At 37.3% G+C, this 20,876-nt stretch overlaps 1 protein-coding gene across 1 annotated transcript; it reads right to left on the bottom strand.

Moving 5' to 3' along the window:
• Positions 1–797: 797 nt before the first annotated feature.
• On the bottom strand, positions 798–11,882 carry LOC124276674 (nucleolar protein dao-5-like). Its single transcript, XM_046712314.1, has 3 exons — positions 11,744–11,882; positions 3,050–3,372; positions 798–2,118 (listed from the first exon to the last, which is right to left on the bottom strand). Exons 1-3 carry the CDS (start codon positions 11,880–11,882, stop codon positions 1,306–1,308), a joined length of 1,275 nt encoding a protein of 424 aa, XP_046568270.1. The 3' UTR covers positions 798–1,305.
• Positions 11,883–20,876: the final 8,994 nt, after the last annotated feature.

The raw sequence follows: 20,876 nt of genomic DNA, 5'->3' as shown, positions 1-20,876 counted from the left end.
TTATATACGTTTGATGCACTCTCAACTAATGCTGTAGATACACCATTAACTATGCATTCATTCTCATGAAATTCAAATAACAAAACCTTAACTGCTCTTTTCAAACAATTCAAATTCATTCATTAAAATACAACATAACTATGACTTAGACTGCAAAGAAATATTTTATTGGAAAACAATGTAGACATAACTTAGAAACAAAAACAGGTAAATGTAACTTAATTACATTCCAAATAAACGGCCTCCAACCTCCCCTCACAGCCGTCCCTATCCACTCTTTAGATGCACATACACAATAATACAGTTATGTAGGAAAGTAGTTTGGAGAAGTGCTAAGTCAGTACAAGAAAGAGGAGAGTAGTATGGTAGGGAGAAGAACAGTACCATGGTAGGTGATATAAAACAAGAGAGAGTGGTATAGCAGAGAGAACAATAAAACAGCAGAAAGTATAACAACCAAACTGTAGCCTAGTAGAGAGATGAGTGCTGAGATAGTATGGTAGTGTTGCATGGAGAGTATGGTAGTGTTGTATGGAGAGTATGGTAGTGTTGTATGGAGAGTATGGTAGTGTTGCATGGAGAGTATGGTAGTGTTGTATGGAGAGTATGGTAGTGTTGTATGGAGAGTATGGTAGTGTATGGTATGGCATGGAAAGTATGGTAGTGTTGTATGGAGAGTATGGTAGTGTTGTATGGAGAGTATGGTAGTGTTGTATGGAGAGTATGGTAGTGTTGTATGGAGAGTATGGTAGTGTTGTATGGAGAGTATGGTAGTGTTGTATGGAGAGTATGGTGTTGCATGGAAGTATGTGTGCATGGAGAGTATGGTAGTGTTGTATGGAGAGTATGGTAGTGTTGCATGGAGAGTATGGTAGTGTTGCATGGAGAGTATGGTAGTGTTGTATGGAGAGTATGGTAGTGTTGCATGGAGAGTATGGTAGTGTTGTATGGAGAGTATGGTAGTGTTGTATGGAGAGTATGGTAATCAGAATTTAGAATATGCAGATGGCTGAGAACTGCCAATCACAACAAATAACACTGAATTTAGTAGATGTAGATAAGTGTGATGTTTGTTTGTTTGTGTCTGTGTGTGCGCGTGGGTTCAAGAGAGTGTGTGTGAGTGTGTGAGAGTGTGTGTGTGAGAGAGAGAGAGAGAGAGAGACAAGGGGAGAGCACAGGAAAAACCACCATGTTTTGTACATACAGCAAACATGGATGGCGAGAGACATGTGGGATATCATATATAAACAGCCACCTAACTATACACCTATCTATACTTACCTGTTCCCCTGCACCTTATTGTGTTTAGAAGAAGTCCCTGGTGCCAGATGACAGACTGGTGCTGTACTCAGCCAGGAGAGCTTCCAGGTCCTCCAGAGAGTCCTGGGGCTCCTCCAGTCTTGCCTGCTTCATGGCTTGGGGCACCTGGCTGTTGTCATCTGGGCACTTCCTCTTGCGTGAGGGCAGGGGCTCTGTGCTGGGTTCAGCAGTGGGTTTCCTCTTTTTTCTTAAAATAAGTTTAGTAAGATACAGATATTCCACATCATATTCATCATCAGAGTTGGGTTCATCTCTGTCAACTGCCTTGTCTGGATTTACACTTTCGTCAGCAACAGTGACATTACCTGACTTAGCACTCTCTGATTCTGAAACAACCTTATCCTTTACTTTCTTAACAGGGACAGGCAAAGTCTTGCAACCTGTACTGGGCAAGACAGACTTTGGCTTCAAGTAAGCACGATCAGCAGACTTCAGCTGTCCAGCGAAACTAAGCTTAGTTGAGGGCTTAATGATACCATGATCACCCAAGGGCTTAGTGATACGGTCCCCCAGGGTTCTGCTCTGGGGTTTGATGTGCTTAGCTCCAAGAGGCTGAGGCACAAAGTAGGGCTTGCTCTCTGGCTGGTTCTTCCTCACTTTCTCCTTAGGAATGCGAGGCTTTGGCTCAGGTTTTGGTCTGAAAGTGCGGGGCTTGCGCTTGCAGGGCTTGAGCTCAGGTTTTCGCTTTGACAGGATAGGGGTCTTGGACGTGGCTTTGGGCTGACTTGCTTTAGATACAGACATGGATTGGGGAAGTGGTCTGGGAAGGTCAAGTGGGGGCAGGACACAGGAGAAGTCCTGATGAGGGATACAGTCAATATATGATGGGACCCTCTATTATCGTGGTAGTTAATGTTGTCGCCATCGATATTATGAAAGGCTACTGACATTTAGTATTTTATATATATTTTCAGTTGACTGATGTTTAATCTTCATTTCTTTCACAAATAGTGTGACACATAGTCGCAACACGTTTAATACCATTGCGGCAATTCCGATTGTCTCTTTTGACCCAGAAATTGAAGCAACTCTCTATTATCGCGGTATTGATATTTTCTTACTATGGCACGCGGTACAAGCAGATGACACTGTGAAATGTTTACTAAGACAAGTAACGAATCTAAATAGTTTGATCATTAAAAAATATTTAGGAATTTGATTCACATTAGTAATATCATCATGTTTTTAACCCAAACATCTGAAACTTCTATTCATTTGGATACAAGGTAACAATAACATTACAAAATATTGTTTTTCTGCCTTAAAACGTACCATACAAGTTGCTGCCGTGTGTAGAGTGAAGTTGCATAATACCTCACTTCCTTTTATATTTTTAGCACGGAAAATATGCAAATGACCTTATAGTTGTCGCAGGATTACTCTTGATGAAGTAAGTTTTGATTCATGCTAGATGTAATGGCAGTAGGGGTCATACTAGTTTCAAAATGTTCTAGAACTTACTGAAAAGATGAATGCTTTAATATTTCTATGAAATGAAATAAGTGACTTTTTCTAGGGCGATGAATATATTTTAGGTAATTTTCATATGTAAACAGCCGATGTGGGCGTAGCGTTTCTGCTTTCCCGATTCTTTCCCGTGCCGCGATAATAGAGAGCCCGCGATAATAGAGAGTCCCAGTATAACATGTTCTATCTTGTTATGAAAGAAGGACATCAAGTTTAGAGAGTCAAATTCTAAGATCATCAATATAACAATAGCCATGCATACCTCTGGCCTTATCAGCTGCAGGTCAAGCTGAGAACTGGGCAGGCTGGAGCCACTGGTGCCACTGATGCCAGGAGATGGAGGCTGGGGAACTGCCGGCTGGAACACAGACCTGGCTGTTGGCTGGACTGTAGTAGGCAGGGTGATACCATGCATAGAGGGCTGAACTCTAGGCTGCAGGAGTGTTGGCTGTGGGTAACCAGGCGCCAGTGTGAGGTCAACAGGATTACCAGCTGGTATCCAGAGAGTGTTGTTGTCCAGCAGGCATCTGGTCCCATCTCCCATCACCACTGTAGGCAGGCCAGGGCTCAGGCAGGGCACAGGAACTGTTCACAATGAGAATATTTAATGAAACTCAAGAGAATATTGTTTCACTTTTCAAAATATTTGTAAACCAAATCTTTTCTTGCTGTCTGGAAACATATCCCAAGATTCAAACAGAAGAGATGCACACATCGAATGGTTGTTTTTGTTTGTTTTTTTCGTACAAGATTCAAGACAAGTAGCAAAATGCACTGGTTTAAATGAATTATATGTCTACCTTGAATGCAGCGTAGACACATAAATATCATAATTGAAAACTAGAAAACTACTCAGTGCCTTGATACGAGTATCATGTCCGTAGGTTATGAATTGATACGAATTTACATTAGCATAGATTGATACAGTTTACAAAACGGACGATATCACCGTGCTAACCGACTCACAATACTAATCATGTGACTGATCATCTCCTGTGATATAGGAAATGTTCCCTCAACATGTACACCTGAATGTCATTGTGTATCCAACTCTCTTGTCGAAATATATGTCACAACGAAGTGTAGCGTTACAGATCGGCCTCTGAGGCTAATGAAAACACTTTTATCGCATCACATACGCCTTTTTGAAATTCAATCCTCCGAGTAATTTTACATTTCAATACATACAACAAATAAGGCAGTGAATCGCGATTTCGTAATGTGTAGCCAATTTTGGGAAGGTCACTTTCAGCACTTTTGATTTACCAGAGATGGTATCAAGAAACGGAAAATTTCCCTCAGAATTCCATTTTTTTAACTGTATTGTAATACAATTTGAATTTTATATGACTTCAAAGTGAATGTTGAAGAGGAGGGACACATCTGGGATGCTCTATTGGGGCCCTTATATTAGTCAAATTCGTCTCGAAAGCTTCCATAAAAACGTAAGAACGTTTGCTAAGTGAGAAACTTAGCGGGGACCCAAATACTGCCCAAATGTCTACCCTTCTAATTAAGTCTCTGACCATGTGCCAAGTAGCGGCGCAGAGTGTACATCTGAATGTCATTGTGCATCCTGATCTCTCATCGAGATATGTGTCGTGGTAAATCTCACAACGAAGTGTAGCGTTACAGATAGGCCTCTGAGGCTGAAGAAAACCCTCTTGTTTCATCATCAATGCCTACCTCCTGTACCGAGATTCATGATTTTCTCCAAGTCGTCAACTCGCACGAAGTCTCAAAGCCGTAAAACGTTTCGCAAAACTCGCAAAATATCCTCCAGTGCAATCTGTCAAAATGGCCGACACACAGGGAGGAGACGTTGTCATGACGCCAGAGTTACTGATCACACTGCGCATGTGTGAATTTTTAACATATTCCGTCTATCGATATCACCTAAAGAGTATGTTTCCAAATGATCACGTAATATAACGCGGTATTGGTGAAAACATAAGACGCCAATCTGCTTAATAAGGTCGTGTCCAATTTCAAGGGGCGCTACTCTCACACATAGCATAAACTAATGAGAGTTACTCCCCTCCATTACATGTTTACTATCGCTTCAGTAATATCCACGGAAGGGGTCTCTGTTGTGTTCTGGTATTCATACTAATTGATGAATATGAAAACGTTCTAACACAGCATTTGACAAATGTTCATGTAAATTTTAACAATAATATTTTACAATGATCTAGTCATGATCAAATGTGTTAAGGCTTTTCTCATTTGAAAATATGGACATGTCCGATGTATTGTCTTGGAAAAGCAAACAATGAAAAGATATAATTACCAAAAAAGTTCAGCTGCATCTAATGTGATTACAAAGAGTCAGATTATCATTAAAAGTTCACGAGTTATTCATGGGAAAAGAACTCCACTTTCAATTCCTCATGGGTACTGCTTGAAAAACCTGTCTGCATGGCTAGACACAATCACAAGTTATAAGATTTCAATCCCTGATCTCAGATCATTGCATATAAGTATGTTAATTGTGTATTATGGTGTTTATATTTAGCGCATGTGTATCATGTCTTTGCTCATGTCTTAGACAGAGAGGTCACACATGCATAAAACCTGAGACTGAGTATCACAAATTGTAAGAAACTATGAAATTTGATCAACAGGAGAAAGGACATAATAGTTAAATGGACGGCCCTATCTATTCTGTATATTAGTTCTTATTTCCCCTCATCTCTTGATTGTGCAGATTTATTTTTACTATTGATTCGACATTATTATCAGAGTAATATCCACATCTTCAATTGTAATGAACTTATTGAAAAAAATGACACCACTTTAGTTGAATGTATAGTTTGTTTTATGTATTTGGCAACATCGGAGAAAGACGACATTGTCAGGTTAATAATAGTATATATCTTACCTAAATTCCGTTCAAGGTTCACAAGTTCTCGGTTTGTCAATTAGAATATTTGACGCTCTTTTGACAGAGTATGAAATGACTGGCTTTACTATCTAAATAATTCCCTGAACAGGTAAACAATTAGATAGTTTTACCGTGTATCTTCATGTGGACAACAAGCGTTTGGCATTATTTTGACGTAAATCAAAAAGACCGTTTAAAAACTCGCGAATATATAGTCAGGATCGGACTTTTCATTGATCATTCTTATGGCTATTTTCTCTCATAATTATACAATGAAAGATGAACAAAGTATTTTTATTCTTTCCCACACAACGTTTCGGGATCATCATGGCAGTTTGACGAAGGGATCTGTAATGATCCCGAAACTTTGTGTGGGAGAAAATAAAGAAGCATAAATCCATAAAATATCTTGGTCATCTATAACAACTTCTAAATGCTGCTAAAAGACAACAAAACACGGTTTGACCAAAGGAGGACATGGCATGCTTTACATTTTCGGTAAAGTCTTGCAGAAAAATATTTAACAGTTAAATATACTGTCATTATTTTTGGAAATGTAAACTGATTATATTATAGAAAACAAGACGATCGGTAAACGTTTGTGACAAACGCCATCTGTCGAATCATTGTCCATAAAATGATCTAAAAAATTCCATGGCAAAAACCAATTCCTTATAAATATGTAGGCGTGCACGTTTGATAAAAAAGATTAATACCTTTCTTAATATAGTCAGTTGTACAAATATGATTAAATGAAATTGCTGTTCACAAACCTGTTTGTGTGAAAATACAATATTACTGTGGGTCATAGTTAATACAATGTTATATCATATGAACTACGTACATTTTGTAGTTTGTCATCTTCCAACACTTGTGCAAAAGTTAACATCTGGTGTACTACGCTAAGAGTGTCAATTTCTATGTAAATATTGTTCTAGCAAACAAAACCAATAAATTGATAAATGATAAAAATAACTTATAGCTATCACCCATCTGTGATATGCTCTTGAACAAGGCACAATGTAGATCATAAAATTGGTTTCGTTAAAAAAATATCTTAAAGATAGCAAAATATACATAATAGTATGGAAGCATGATAGGGTTATTGTGTTTGGGACTATTTAAACGACCTTCACCTCAAAGAAATCACTAAATATGTACAACAATGTTGATGTATGACATCACAGCCAGTGACCGAGTTTTCACAAAATGGCATCTTCACTGACATCGGTACTCAGGATTTTGCGAGAGACCTTTCCTTGATACAGGGATCGTTGGTACATAAATTTGTGATGTAATTAATCAGAATCCACATTCTGACTATTTGATTATTGTTATTTGTTTGTGTTGTTTTCACCGTAACTAAGCGAAAAAGTCGAGAATTACAGTTGTCATTCTGCGTATAATTTTGCTTCAATCATGGCGTCACGGAAACTTTGGCAATTTCGTTTGAATTTACCAAATAATCGTATTGTATCTACTTTTCATTTCATATTTCGTGCTACGATATCCTTTCCATGTATTGTATTAACGTGCTGAGCCAATACATGAAACGAATTGACGAATGGATGTAAGAAAATTTGAGGAAATGCTTTACAGCAAAATCTGAAATTATATTTGTTTATATTTCAAACTGGCGCAGTGTTACTCGCAATGTTTCGTTTGATTTCATGTCCAAACTTGGTATTGGTGACAAAGATTATTGTTACTATGTATTAGGAATTCAGTGATGTATTTGTCGTCCTTGAAGATGGAATATACATAATGTAATAGGCGTTTCATGACGGACATCACGAAACGTGATTTTGTAAAAACTGTCCAGTATGGTGGAATGCTCAATTCGGCGTTCCTGTTTGTGTATTTTCCAAAGCATCTCAACCGATTCTAGGTTTATCGGCGACGTTTTAGAATTACCATTGGTCATTTGTTGGATGAAAAACAGACATCAGTGATCATTAATATGCTATTTCTCAAACTCAATCCTCCGAGTATTTTGAATTTCAAAACATTCACCAAAAATAAAGGCCGTAAATCGAGATTTCGTAATGTGTCAAAAATGGCGGACATTCACTATGTAGCAAATTTTTAAAGGTCATTTTCAGCAATTTTGCTTTAGTAATTACCCAAGATGGTATCAAGAAATAGGACATGTTCCTCAGAATTAAAAATTGTTAAGTGTATTTGTGTGCGTGATACATTTTGAATATTTAATTTGACTTCTAAGTGAAGGTTGAAGAGGAGAGACATATATGGATGCTTTATATTGTCGTCTCCATAACCGTAAAAGCGTAAAAACGTTCGATACGTTGAGAAACCCGCCAAGCGGGTACCCAAATACTGAAGTCTACTCGTCTCTGACCGCCCGTGCATGTGAGGGTGCAGGGTATACATCTGAATGTCATTGTGTATCCCCCTTTCTTGTCGAGATGTGTGTCGGGGTATGTCACAACGAAATGTAGCGGTACAGACAGGCCTGAGGCTAAAGAAAACGCTTATATCTATCACATATGCCTACCTCTTGTACCGAGATTCATGATTTTCTCCAACTCTTCAACTCGCACGAACTCTCAAAGTCGTAAACGTTTTGCAAAATTTGTGAAATATACTCCAGTGCAATCTGTCAAAATGGCTGACACACAGGGAAGAGGCGTTGTCATGACGCCAGAGCTACCGATTACACTGCGCATGTGTGAACTTCCTACATGTTTTGACTCCCGTCTATCTATATCCCCTAAATAGAAAGTTTCCGAATGACCATGCAATATAACGAGGCAGTGGTATGAATGAAAAACGTCAATGAGATTATAAGGGCGTAGCCACTTTCAAGGGGCGCTACTCTCACCCACAGCATGAGTTACCCCCCTCAACTACAATTTTACCACCGCTTCTGTTACTTCCATGGAGGAATGTCATGTGTGGTACTCCTGCTCATATATGAAACGTACCAAATCAACATTTGTCGAATAATTATCACAATCAAAATAGTATTTGCAATTAGTGAGAATGCAAAAAATGAAAATATATAATTACCTAGCAAGGTTTGAAAGTTCAGTTGCACCTAATGTGGCAGTGACATTTTCAAGGCAAATCTTAATGAGTTAATTAGGTTTGTTTTCAAAACTAACATAGTTACTATGCACCAATCAGACCACCCCTGTGACAGCACTTACATACATTAACACTACATTATGTCTAGGTTTATTAGTTCATTCCCACAAGCTCAATAAACTGTTTGTATCTTAAACAATAACGTTGTTTGGTAGCTTGTTTAATATGGTAATGTTGGAGGGAGAACTAATGTTGGTCAATTAAATTAAAGCTAAAGTTCATTTGGTAGTGTAGGTATTTGTAATATTCAGATGAAAGTTCGGTTTAATAAAACAATATGAGCAGTTGGCTATGTATACATACATTGGTATTATATTGCATGACTCATTGATGATGTTTGAGCATTGCAGTCAGACGTCAGTGTTCAATTGGTGATGGTCACAACATGAAGCTAATTCTGCTCAATTCCATAAATGGATACACGAAAACATATTTCCTTTTTCTGTGGAATTTCATGTCGCCTTTGAGACTTGCATAAAACTATCTAACTGTATGTCATGTTACTTGTAGTTATGTCTATATTAGATACGTATACGTGTCAATACTGTTTTAATTATGATTATTTGGGTAAAACGTGCTATCTGGCTGAAGATTACCTCCCTTGGTGTACATATATGCAGGCAGGCACTATTGATGGAGTGACAATTAGTATCATACATTTGGACTTGTAAGACACCAGAGAAATACACTTGTTTGTGATGATAAGTTGCTTGTGATATTCGTCTTAAATTAATACACTGTATGGCCATTTCCACTAAAGAGTGATATGTTTGCCTGGGCCTAGATTTTCGAAGCTCTCTTACCGCTAAGATAGTCGTAAGTTAATGTTAATGTATGGCACTTACGACTATCTTAGCGCTAAGAGAGCTTCAACAATCTAGGCCCTATCTTAGCGCTAAGAGAGCTTTCAAAATCTAGGCCCTGGGCTTAGATTGTCGAAGCTCTCTTAGCGCTAAGATAGTCGTAAGTGGCATACATTAACATTAACTTACGACTATCTTAGCGCTAAGAGAGCTTCGAAAATCTGGGCTTTAACTACATCTCTTGACTGCATCTCATGACAACATGACCATTAATAAACCGCACCCCACCCCTACAGCCAGTCGTGTTTTAACTTGGTGCCTAATACAAATAATCTGGGCCCCGTTTCACAAAGCGATTGTAGCGCTAAGGTGATCCCATACTTTAACATAGACTAACGACAGTGGTAGCGCTACGATTGGTTTGTGAAATGGGGCCTAGGTAATGAAACTCCCAAAGCTTTCAGCCAGACCACAGGGCTGGTTAGAAGTAAAACATGCCAGCCCTCATCGAAGGTACCTGCCCACAAAATATCTTCATATACATGTCTAAATTTTAACCCGACGGTCGTGCAGGTGAATTTGATAATCTGACTGTCTGTGTTGAAAAATAACCTGTCCGGGGCTGTCCGGTATTTCGAACGCTGAACTAATGTGTTTACAAAGATTCACATAATCATTAAAAGCTCAAGAGATATTCATATGAAAAGAACTCAAACTTCATTTCGTCATGAACCCTGCTTGAAAATGCGAGAAAAGAACAAACTTTGAATTTCAGTTTCTATTGTCGTACCCCACCCCAGCCCCAGGCGCCTTATATTCAGTAGCAGGGCGCTTGTTGGTCAGCATAAATTCACATGTTCACTGAAGTTGTCTGTCACTAGACGCAATCACAATTTATGAAGGGTCAGCATGTACATTGATTTTATATGTTCTCATTTAGTGCATATGTATTGTGTCTTAGCTTCCTTTAAAGTATGTATTATTTTATGCGTGGTAAATATAAATGAAATTAACTATTAGGTTCAAGTTAATGTCACATAAGTAGGTTTGCCCAAATACTTCACGTTCTTCAGTAAGTTTAGAAAAGCTAATCCCTAATCTTAAATACCATTTCTCATGTGGATGTTACCTAGCTTTTTGGTCTTACTAATGATAATGTGAACATTAACTGTATACATACATCTATAAACTAAATACTGCATTGCACCTATGAATGAATTAATATATGATGATATAAACGCTGTATTTATTTACATATGCCCTCTTTTGCTTTCATTCTTATCAACAGATTCAGGCGCGTAGCAAGCCAATATTTTTCCTGTAAGCCCTATAGGTTGCAAAGCCATATATCTAGATAGTATTGAGGGCTTGTCCAACCTTTTTAGCAACAGTCTTGTGTAAGCCCGGGCTTTTTTCTATAATGGTAGCTACGCCCCTGAGATTTCACCATTAAACTGTCATCTGAAACCCAACCTCCGTCCCTGGTACATTCACAAAACCCCTCCGGTTACATAGGCACGGTTAAGCGTTAGATATTTCTAAATAACCTGTTATATCCTACTGTACATGCTTGTCGCCTCCTAAAATAGCCAAGGAAAAGGAACCTTGGGTGACGTTGGAACAATATTGAAAACTATGATTGAGAGAAAACGACCCTTGCCTTGACTAAAGGCGGGTCAAATCTTAGTAAGGGAAAGTGATTCTCATTATTTCCTTAACTTTCCCAGGTTTCTGGCCACAATTTACTGTGACACAAATTTGACAAGGCCACCACTGACGACACAGTATGTAAGAGGAAGGCCGATATGGTGTCACTCCGACCAGGCCTCGATCAAAGTCTGTCAACACTTGTCAACTTTGATGCAGATCTATACAATGCATTGACAAATTTCATGATCTGTGTCACCGTGTGTTTTGGAAGTTGATGCTTCGTTTTGTCACACACCTGTTCGATGGGCGTCAGATCTGGAGGAACATCAGGCCCAAAGAGTGTGTGGGTCAAATTAACACAGGTGCAAGTGAGGGTGCAGGGTGTACATCTGAGTGTCATTGTATCCTAATCCCTTATTGAGATATCTGTCGGGACACGGTATATTACACCGAAGTGGCCTCTGAGGTTAATAGAACTTGAAAACGTTTTTGTATTATCACATACGCCTACCTCCTGTAGCGAGATTCATGATTTTCTCCAACTCGTCAACTCGCACGAACTCTCCAAGACGTAATCGTTTCGCAAAAATCGCAAAATATTCTCCAGTGCAATCTGTCAAAATGGCTGACACACGGTGAGGCGTTGTCATGACGCCAAGAGGCATCGATTACACTGCGCATGTGTGAACTTTCTACATTTCTTAACTTCCGTCTATCTATATCATCTAAAGTGAATGTTTCCAAGTGATCACGCAATATAACAAGATAATGGTGTGGATAAAAGACGTCGATCTGGTTGTTAAGGTTGTAGCCATGTTCAAGGGGCGCTACTCTCACCCACAGCATGAGTTACCTCCCTCAATTACAATTTTACTAACGCTTCTGTTACTTCCATGGAGGAGTGTCTGGTACTTATGTCATTTATGAAACGTTGCAATTCAACTAATAACCACAATCAGAATAATATTTTACAATTAATGACAACGCAAACAATGAAAATTATAATTACATAGCAAATTTTAGGAGTTCTGTTGCATCATGTGTAGAAGTGACATTTTCATGGCATATTTAATTTGGTTTCTTTCTTACCATTTTATGACATATATAACTACTTTATAATCATCGGATATAAATAGTGTTAGATTGTTTTGTTGTTTGAAAGTAAAATAAGAAATTAAATAAGATTAAAGTTCTGTTTAATAATCATTATGGGCAGTTGGCTAAGTGCTAAGTGTATTTACTATTTATGTATAAATGGCTTGTTTGAGTAGAGTGAATATCGATTTCCAGTGATATCAAACTCATTGGTTACATTATGGTATGATGATGATGATTGTGCATTACAGGCAAATTTCCGTCTTCACATACTGATATCTACAACATGAAATACCTGCTCAATTCCACAAATGGTTAAGGTTTATTATTACACACATATATAATGTTTCTTTTATTTAAGTTTATCGTGTAGATTTTAAGGGTTACAAAACACCATCTAATGTTATGTCATGTTACTTGTTTAGTTATGTCTGTGTGAGCTATATCTGTAAATAATATTTACATTATGATTATATGGGCAAAACCGCTCTTATCCGACAGCAGATTCATCAAAGTAGTGTACTAGTAAAGTGTAAAGTAGTATACTACATATTATGTTCTGTGTGGTTATTACCTGAGAATTTACCTCAATAGGTGTCGTGGCAACTGAAAAATTAGTATCACGTGTAATAATTTACACGTGTAATTGTTTGATGCCAGAGAACGAATACACTTTTTTTGGATCATAAGGTTCTTGTGATATTCATGTCAAATGATGATAATGTATGGCTCTTTGTACTAGACTTCCATATGTATTCATGGGCTTTGAGTACATTTCTTGACATCTCATGACCATATCATCATCTGAATAAACCGAACACCACTCTACGAATAGAACAGCTGCAACACTAATCTATTTCCAGAGATTCACATGCTCATTAAAAGCTCTATAGTTATTTATAGGACAAGAACTGAACCTATATTTCTACATGCACCCTGCTTGAAAACGACAGAAACATTATGATAAACTTTATCAACCTACTGCATGAAAAATGTTCTGTTAATGGATCATGTCAAAAGGCATTTTCATCGATATGTTCCAAGCAAACTCATAAATCAATACTGATCATATAAGATTATCTATATATAGCTGAGTTATAGGTGTACCGTAATATTTGTTGAGTTGGCATGTTACATAGTTTAACATTGTTTATCTGTTTTCACTGGTCTTTCTTGCTTTCATCGTTATTGATAGATTTCACCATTAAGCTGACATCTAAAACACTGCCTGCGTCTGTAGTACTTGACAAAACCTCCCCGGGTACACATACAATTTCGCCTTAAAAATTGTCCTGTCCCACTGTACATCCTTGACTATATGCCTCTTTGACCAAGCTGATGAAGATACATCTAGAAGTGACATTAGGAGTAATATTGAAAACTACAAATAAACCATGACTAAACGCGGGTCTTGTTATGGTAAGTGCATGTGATTATGGCCGTGACCCGTTACAATGTGTTTCCTTTAAACACAAACACACACATACACACACACACACACACACACACACACACACACACACACACACACACACACACACACCTGGATGCTAGAGGTGACAGGTGTGACGATACAGAAATTTCACGATACGATACGTATCGCGATATCTTGGAACGATACGATTCGATACGATGCGTATCACGATATGCTATCTTTAGTTATTTTCTCTACAAAAGTGTATTTTGATAACAAGTAACAGTGTACATTTTGACATAACCGTCAATTTCTAGTGAAAATTTACAATTTTTAGGTCAACGATACATATCACGATACGAAAAAAGGTATCGATATATTTATTGTCAGAAAAAGTATCACGATTATCGACACTACGATATATAGTCACAGCTCTACTGGATGCAGATATTTTCTCTTACTCACATGTAGCTAGTGAACCATATGCGACAATGACGATCGCATAGCACTGGATCAACAAACCACTCTACAATTACACAGGCATGTAGAATATTATTTTTCCTATCCAATGATGTAAACTGAAGTACAAATTCTTCGGCGGTTTGAAACTTAGACATTGTTAAACACGCATAACGATAAGGGGGTATAACTCCATTAGACTCAACACAAAGTCATTGTACCGCAGGAAACTTGGAGAGAATTCGTTGTGGATAAGGACAGTATATTTTTTGTTATGCTTTGTTCAAGGTAAAATTCCGGTACACTTACAGAATACCGGATACATACCAACCATATTGTTTAATGTCACGTTACCCTAACCCTAACCCTAACCCTAATTTTATAACCCTTGCCCTAACCCGAACCCGAACCCTTACCTTGCCCTAACCCTAACCATAACCCTAGGGTTAGGAAGGTACCCGGTATTCTGTAATCTTACCAAATCTCGGTTTGTCCGTCAGAATTTGACGCTCTTTTGACAGAGTACTACGTAATGAGTGATTTTACTATTTGAATAATTTCCCGAATAGATCAATAATTAGTTAGTGTTACCGCGTGCTCATGTGTACAACACACGTTTAGCGTCAGTTTCATGTAATCAAACAGATCAATTCAAAACTCGCGAATATAATGTCAGGATCGGACCTTTCCTTGTTCATTATTTATTTATTATGTGGCTATTTCCCTTCATAATTAAAGGTGAATAGAATATGTCCATTTTGTAAGGAATTATCACAATATTGCTAAAAGGTTTGACCAAAAAAGGACAAGGTATGGCTCTTATTTTAAGGTACAATTTTAAGTTACAGATATATAGTTAACATATGTTCCATGACCCAGACAATGTAATACATGTATGTGCATACACTTTTGATAAAAGTGATATAGCTAGTTGAGTTGTGTTTAACTGAATTAAATCGTTGTTTACTAACCTGGTAATTTCTTAATTCTGAAATTACAATAGTTAATATTACACGTAATAGGAAGAAAGTATATTTTTACAGTTATGCTTACATCTAATCTTCGAACATTTGTCTAAAAGATAAATAAAATCAAAGACTATCAAAGGATAAAAAAAATAACTTGGAGCTATCGTCTAGTTGTGGTGTGGGAGCCGTGATGTGATATTGAACAAGGTATTATGTAGATAATTAGCTGTATAAAAATATGTAAACGATTGCAAAATATACAAGAAAATATTGAAACTGTAAGCAGCAGATAGGATCTTTACTCCGGCCTTACTCAAAGAATCACCATAATAATGTGTACAACAATGTTGACGTATGACATCAAAACCGGTCACCGACTTTTTCACAACATGGCGTGTTCACTAGCGTTGGTAGGCAGGATTTTGCGAGAGACCTTTCCTTGATGCAGGGGTCGTTTGTTCATAAATATGTGATGTAAGTAATCAGAAACATTCTGACTTTGTACTCATTGTTTATTGTTTTCATTGTAACAAAGACAAAAAGTCAGAAATACAGATAATTACCGTTGTCGTTTTGCCTGAGTTTTCGTCAGTCATGGCGTCACGCAGCAAGGAAACATTGACAATTTCGTTTGAATTTTATCAAATTATTGAATTGTATATAATTTGAACAAGCTATTTCTTGCTACGATATTTTTTCCATGCATATTCTGGGTTTATTGGGCTAATGCATGCAACAAATAGACGAATGAATATCTGAAAATATGACAAAATGAGACACGGTGTTAAATCTTAGTTTACTTTGTTTTTATTTCACATGTTTCGTTTGATTTCATCTGGACACTTGGTATTGGTGACAAAGATAATTTGTTATTTGATTCTAAAGTGTATGAGGGGTTGAGGAATTCAGTGATGTATTTGTCGCTGCTGAATTTGAAATATACGTGATGTAAAAGGCGCCTCATGACCGGCCTTCGCGTAATTTTGTAGACACTATCCAACATGGCGGAAAACTCGCTTTCGGCGTTCGTGTTTGTGTATTTTCAAGATTACTAGAGTCTAAGTTTCAAAATTACCACTGGTGATTTGATGAAACACAGATCTCAGTGTTAATTATTATGCTCTTTTTGAAATTCAGTCCTCAAAGTATCCGATTTTCACATTTCAATACATACTCAAAATAAGGCCGTGAATCGCGATTTCGTAATGTGTCACTGTGACATTTATGATGTACCCATTTTTGAAAGGTCATTTTCAGCACCTTTGTTTTTCTTAAGATGATAGTGGAGTTGGAATGTATCAAGACATTTACCTCCGAGTTCAAAACTGCGAAGTTTATTTATGTGAGTGATAAGTTTTGAATTTTATCCAACTTCAACGCGAAGATTGAAGAGGAGGGACAGTGTCCATGCTGACAATGACCCTTCAGCCGAAGTGTAGCGTTACACACAGGCCTCAGGCTAAAGAAAACGTTGTTATCTTATCATATATGCCTACCTCCTGTACCGAGATTCATGATTTTCTCCAACTCGTCAACTTGCACGATCTCTCAAAGTCGTAATCGTTTTGCAAAACTCGTGAAATATTCTCCAGTGCAATCTGTCAAAATGGCTGACACACAGGGAAGGAGGCGTTGTCATGACGCCAGCTTTACCGATCACACTGCGCATGTGTGAATTTTCCACATGACATTGTCTTAACTTCAGTCTATCTATCACAGAATGTTTCTATATTTTCAAGTAAGACGTCAATCGGGTTACTACGGTAACTTGACATAACAAGGTCGTGTCCAATTTCAAGGGGCGCTACTCTCACCCCTAGCATAAACTAATGAGAGTTACTCCCCTCCATTAAACTTTCACAACCGCTTCAGTTACGTCCACGTAAGAGGGTCTTTGTAGTGTTTTACCATTAATGAGAACGCAGACAATGGAAAAATATAATTACATAAGAAATGTTGGTTATTTAGTTGCACCTAAATAGCTAATATAGCAGTGACATTTTCAAGGCATATTTTGTTTGTATACAATTATTTTATAATCATTGGATATCAAATGGTGTTGTATTGTTTCATTGTTTAAACGTAAAAAATAATAAAATGATGTCATAAAAACATTAAATATATTGAAGGTCGGTAGCAGTGTGCTAATGTTTGTAGTTTTAAGCATATGTCAGTTACATTGATATTTGGTTATATTTGTAAAGGATTTCAAATGAATTTTATTCGTGTGAAACGTTCTTGTTATGTGCTAGGGTTAGGGGTAATTGTGGATCAAAAGTACAGACTCATTTTGGTATCTTAGTCAAACTTGTTTATCACCTGACCGTAATTTATAGCTCCCCAATCGACTACTTTCAAAACCAAAATAGTTATCATCGTCCAATCTGACCACCATATTTTGTCCAGGTTTATTAGTTCTTTCACAAACTCATTAATTATATAACTTACATAATAATGTTATTTGATATCTTGTTACATAACCATGTTACAGAAACATCCAATTAATGTAAAGCTAAAGTTTATCTGATAATGTAGGCAGCTGTTATAAATATTCGATTCTGTTTAAATAATCAATATGAGCAGTTGGCTACCTTTGCAAAAAAATGGTTCGATAAAGGTGTTTCCCAGATATGTGATATTGATAATTCTGATGGTTTGTTCATGTTTTACAAAGACTTCATAGAAACATACTCTATTTCCACAACATGTCTGGAATACTACGGTGTATTGAGTACATTGAAATGTTATAAGAAAAATAATAATTAGAATCTACATCAGTTCATCTTAGCATGACACCTCTGTATCATAAACTTCTGTCTGCAACAAGAGGATAAAAAATATATTACTATGTTTTATTGACACAACAAGTTAAATTCCAGTCTCAGCATATTAAATGGCAAAACCAGATTGTTTCAGATGTTGAATGTGTAAAAATCTAAAACCGTTCTGGTCACACAAGAAGCAAAACTCAGGTGGTTCTAGTATAGATTTGTTGTTGCATAAAATTGTTTTCCACCAGATATAATAATCTCTGCACTTTTTGTTCTTCATGTGAAGAAACTTTAATTCACTTTTCTTGGCAGTGTCCATTGAAGATACATTTTGGAATAACTTCCATGGATGGTTGACACAGACATGTGACCATATATTCAATCTGAAGCTCTCTGCTGAACTTGTTATATTTGGGTGTGACATAGATACTGTCACAGATACTGGTTTTGACCTCTTACTATTTGTGGCTCAATTCTCTGTGTATAAATGTCGGTGTCAGGGGGTAAAACCACACATTGATGGCTTTAATAAAGTGTGTGAACAGAGGTATTCCACTGAGAAAATTAGTTTCTCAAGCAGAATAAACTCAATAAATTTTACACAAAGTGGGCATTCTATCATCCACTTTTCATGGATTTTGTTTGGATAGGGTGAGTGGGGATTTCCAGTGCTGGCAAACACAGTGGTACAGTAATGAGTATTGTATGATGAAGTTCCTGGACTGCAGGCAACCTCCCTCACATGCTAATGATGCTAATATTGCCAAATTCCACAAATGGGTAAAGTGTATTTTCACACATAAAACATTTTCTGTTTAATGTAATTTTTTCCTGTAGTTTTGGAGGGTTGCAAACACTATCTAATAGTATGTCACGTTACTTGTGGAGATATGTCTATGTTAGATATATGTGTAAATATGGCTTTAATTACGATTTTTTGGTATAAGGTGTTATATTGCAGTAGAATAACTCCTTGGAGTAACAACAAAGTTGTGTACATATCATGTTATGTATGGGCATTATTTCCATTAGTATAGTGACAACTGAAAGGCTAATATTATAATTTACATGTGTAATTCATAGGAAAAGAACTCAACCTTCACGTCTTCATGAAAATGGGAGAAAAGGACAAACTTTGAATTTTAGTTTCTATTTTAATCCTTAAGTCTTAGTCCTAACTCAATCATTCAATCTCACCTGCTTCACTTTTACTATTGACACCAGTCACCATTGCAGTTGCTTATTCTACTGTTTCATTTGCTCTAATTTGTCTTGCCCCAGCCCAAGCCCCTGGCATTAAGTAGTAGGTGCTTTGTGAGTCAACGTTGCCACACGCTGCAACCTTTGCCACAAGTTGCATGGAATGTCTGTCTTCCACATGCACTAGACTGTTGTGTGTTTCAGCACCATTGTATTTTTTTGCTGTTTTTGACAGTGTTTCATTTCACTCAAACTCAACAAATATTGAATCAGTTGCTTCACTGCATGTTCCAACATGTCGTATAAAGTGCCCCTTAAGCACACAAAAAGTATAAATGAGTATAGAGTATAAATGACCTCACCATGTTTAAGTTTATATCTATCAAAGTTTAGGTGTTTCCCATACTTTGTGTTTGTAGCATATATATATATAAATTATAATTAAGGTTCAGCTTAATCTATTACATTACGTTTGTGGCATCAGTGAACACCATGCATGTTCATCGATATGTTTAAAGCAAACTCATTAATTAATTCTGATCTATGATAGTAATAATTATATATCCATGGCTAAGTTATAATTATGCTGTTTTATTTGTTGAGTGGGTATGTTACATTCAAGTGTCATTCTATTTTCACTGGGTCTTTCTTGCTTTCGTCACTATTTATAATTTGACCAATAAACTGTCATATGAAACACAGTGTGGTACATCACCAAACCTCTCTAGTTACACATGCACAGATCTATATAAACCTGCCCTGTCTGTACATCCTTGACTATGTGTCTCTTTATCAAGGGGAGGAAGAGACACCAAGGAGTGGCATTTGGAGCAATACAAACTATAATTGGGATAAAACAACCCTTGCCTTATGTAAAAACGCGTCAAGTCTTGGTAAGTGAAAGTAATTCTCAGTATTTCCGTAATTTTTAAATTATGGTACCTAGTTTTCTGACCAGCATAATCAGGAACACAAGCTTGACAAAGACGCCATTGGCGACACAATATGTTAAAGGAAGGACGATAGGATGCCAGTCCAGCCAGGTCTCGACCAAAGTCTGTCGCCTCTTGACAAACGTTGCCGTCAGATTTGGAGGAACAGCAGGCCCAAGGAGTGTGGGGATGTCAATGATCTAGGTTAATTAGGCACGTGCAAGTAGAGGCACAGGGTGGTAGAGTTATACTGGCCTGAGGCTAATGAAAACGCTTCTATCTTATCATATATGCCTACCTCCTGTACCGAGATTCATGATTTTCTCCAACTCGTCAACTCGCACGAACCCTCAACGTCGTAATCGTTTCGCAAAACTCGTGAAATATACTCCAGTGCAATCTGTCAAAATGGCTGACACACAGGGAAGAGGCGTTGTCATGACGCCAGCTTTACCGATTACACTGCGCATGTGTGAATTTTCTACATGTCTTGACTTCCGTCTATCCATATCACGCAAACAGAATGTTTCCAAATGATTACGTAATTTAACAAGGTAATGGTGTGAATACATGACGTCAATCAGGTTAATAAGGTCGTGGCCACATTCAAGGGGAGTTACTCTCACCCCTTGCTTAAACTAATGAGAGTTACTCCCCGCCATTAAACTTTTACTACCGCTTCAGGAAGTTCCACGTTAGAGGTGCTTTGTAGTGTTTGGTACTCATGCTTATTTATGAAATAGCCAATTCAGTATTTGTCAAGTAATAATCACAATCACAATAATATTTTACAATTAATGAGAAC

The sequence above is a fragment of the Haliotis rubra genome, unplaced genomic scaffold (assembly GCF_003918875.1).
Source record: "Haliotis rubra isolate DU_JTF1 unplaced genomic scaffold, ASM391887v1 Scf211, whole genome shotgun sequence".
NCBI lineage: Eukaryota > Metazoa > Mollusca > Gastropoda > Lepetellida > Haliotidae > Haliotis > Haliotis rubra.
The sequence above is the reverse complement of the archived record's forward strand: the minus strand, read 5'-3'. Positions and strand labels throughout refer to the sequence as shown.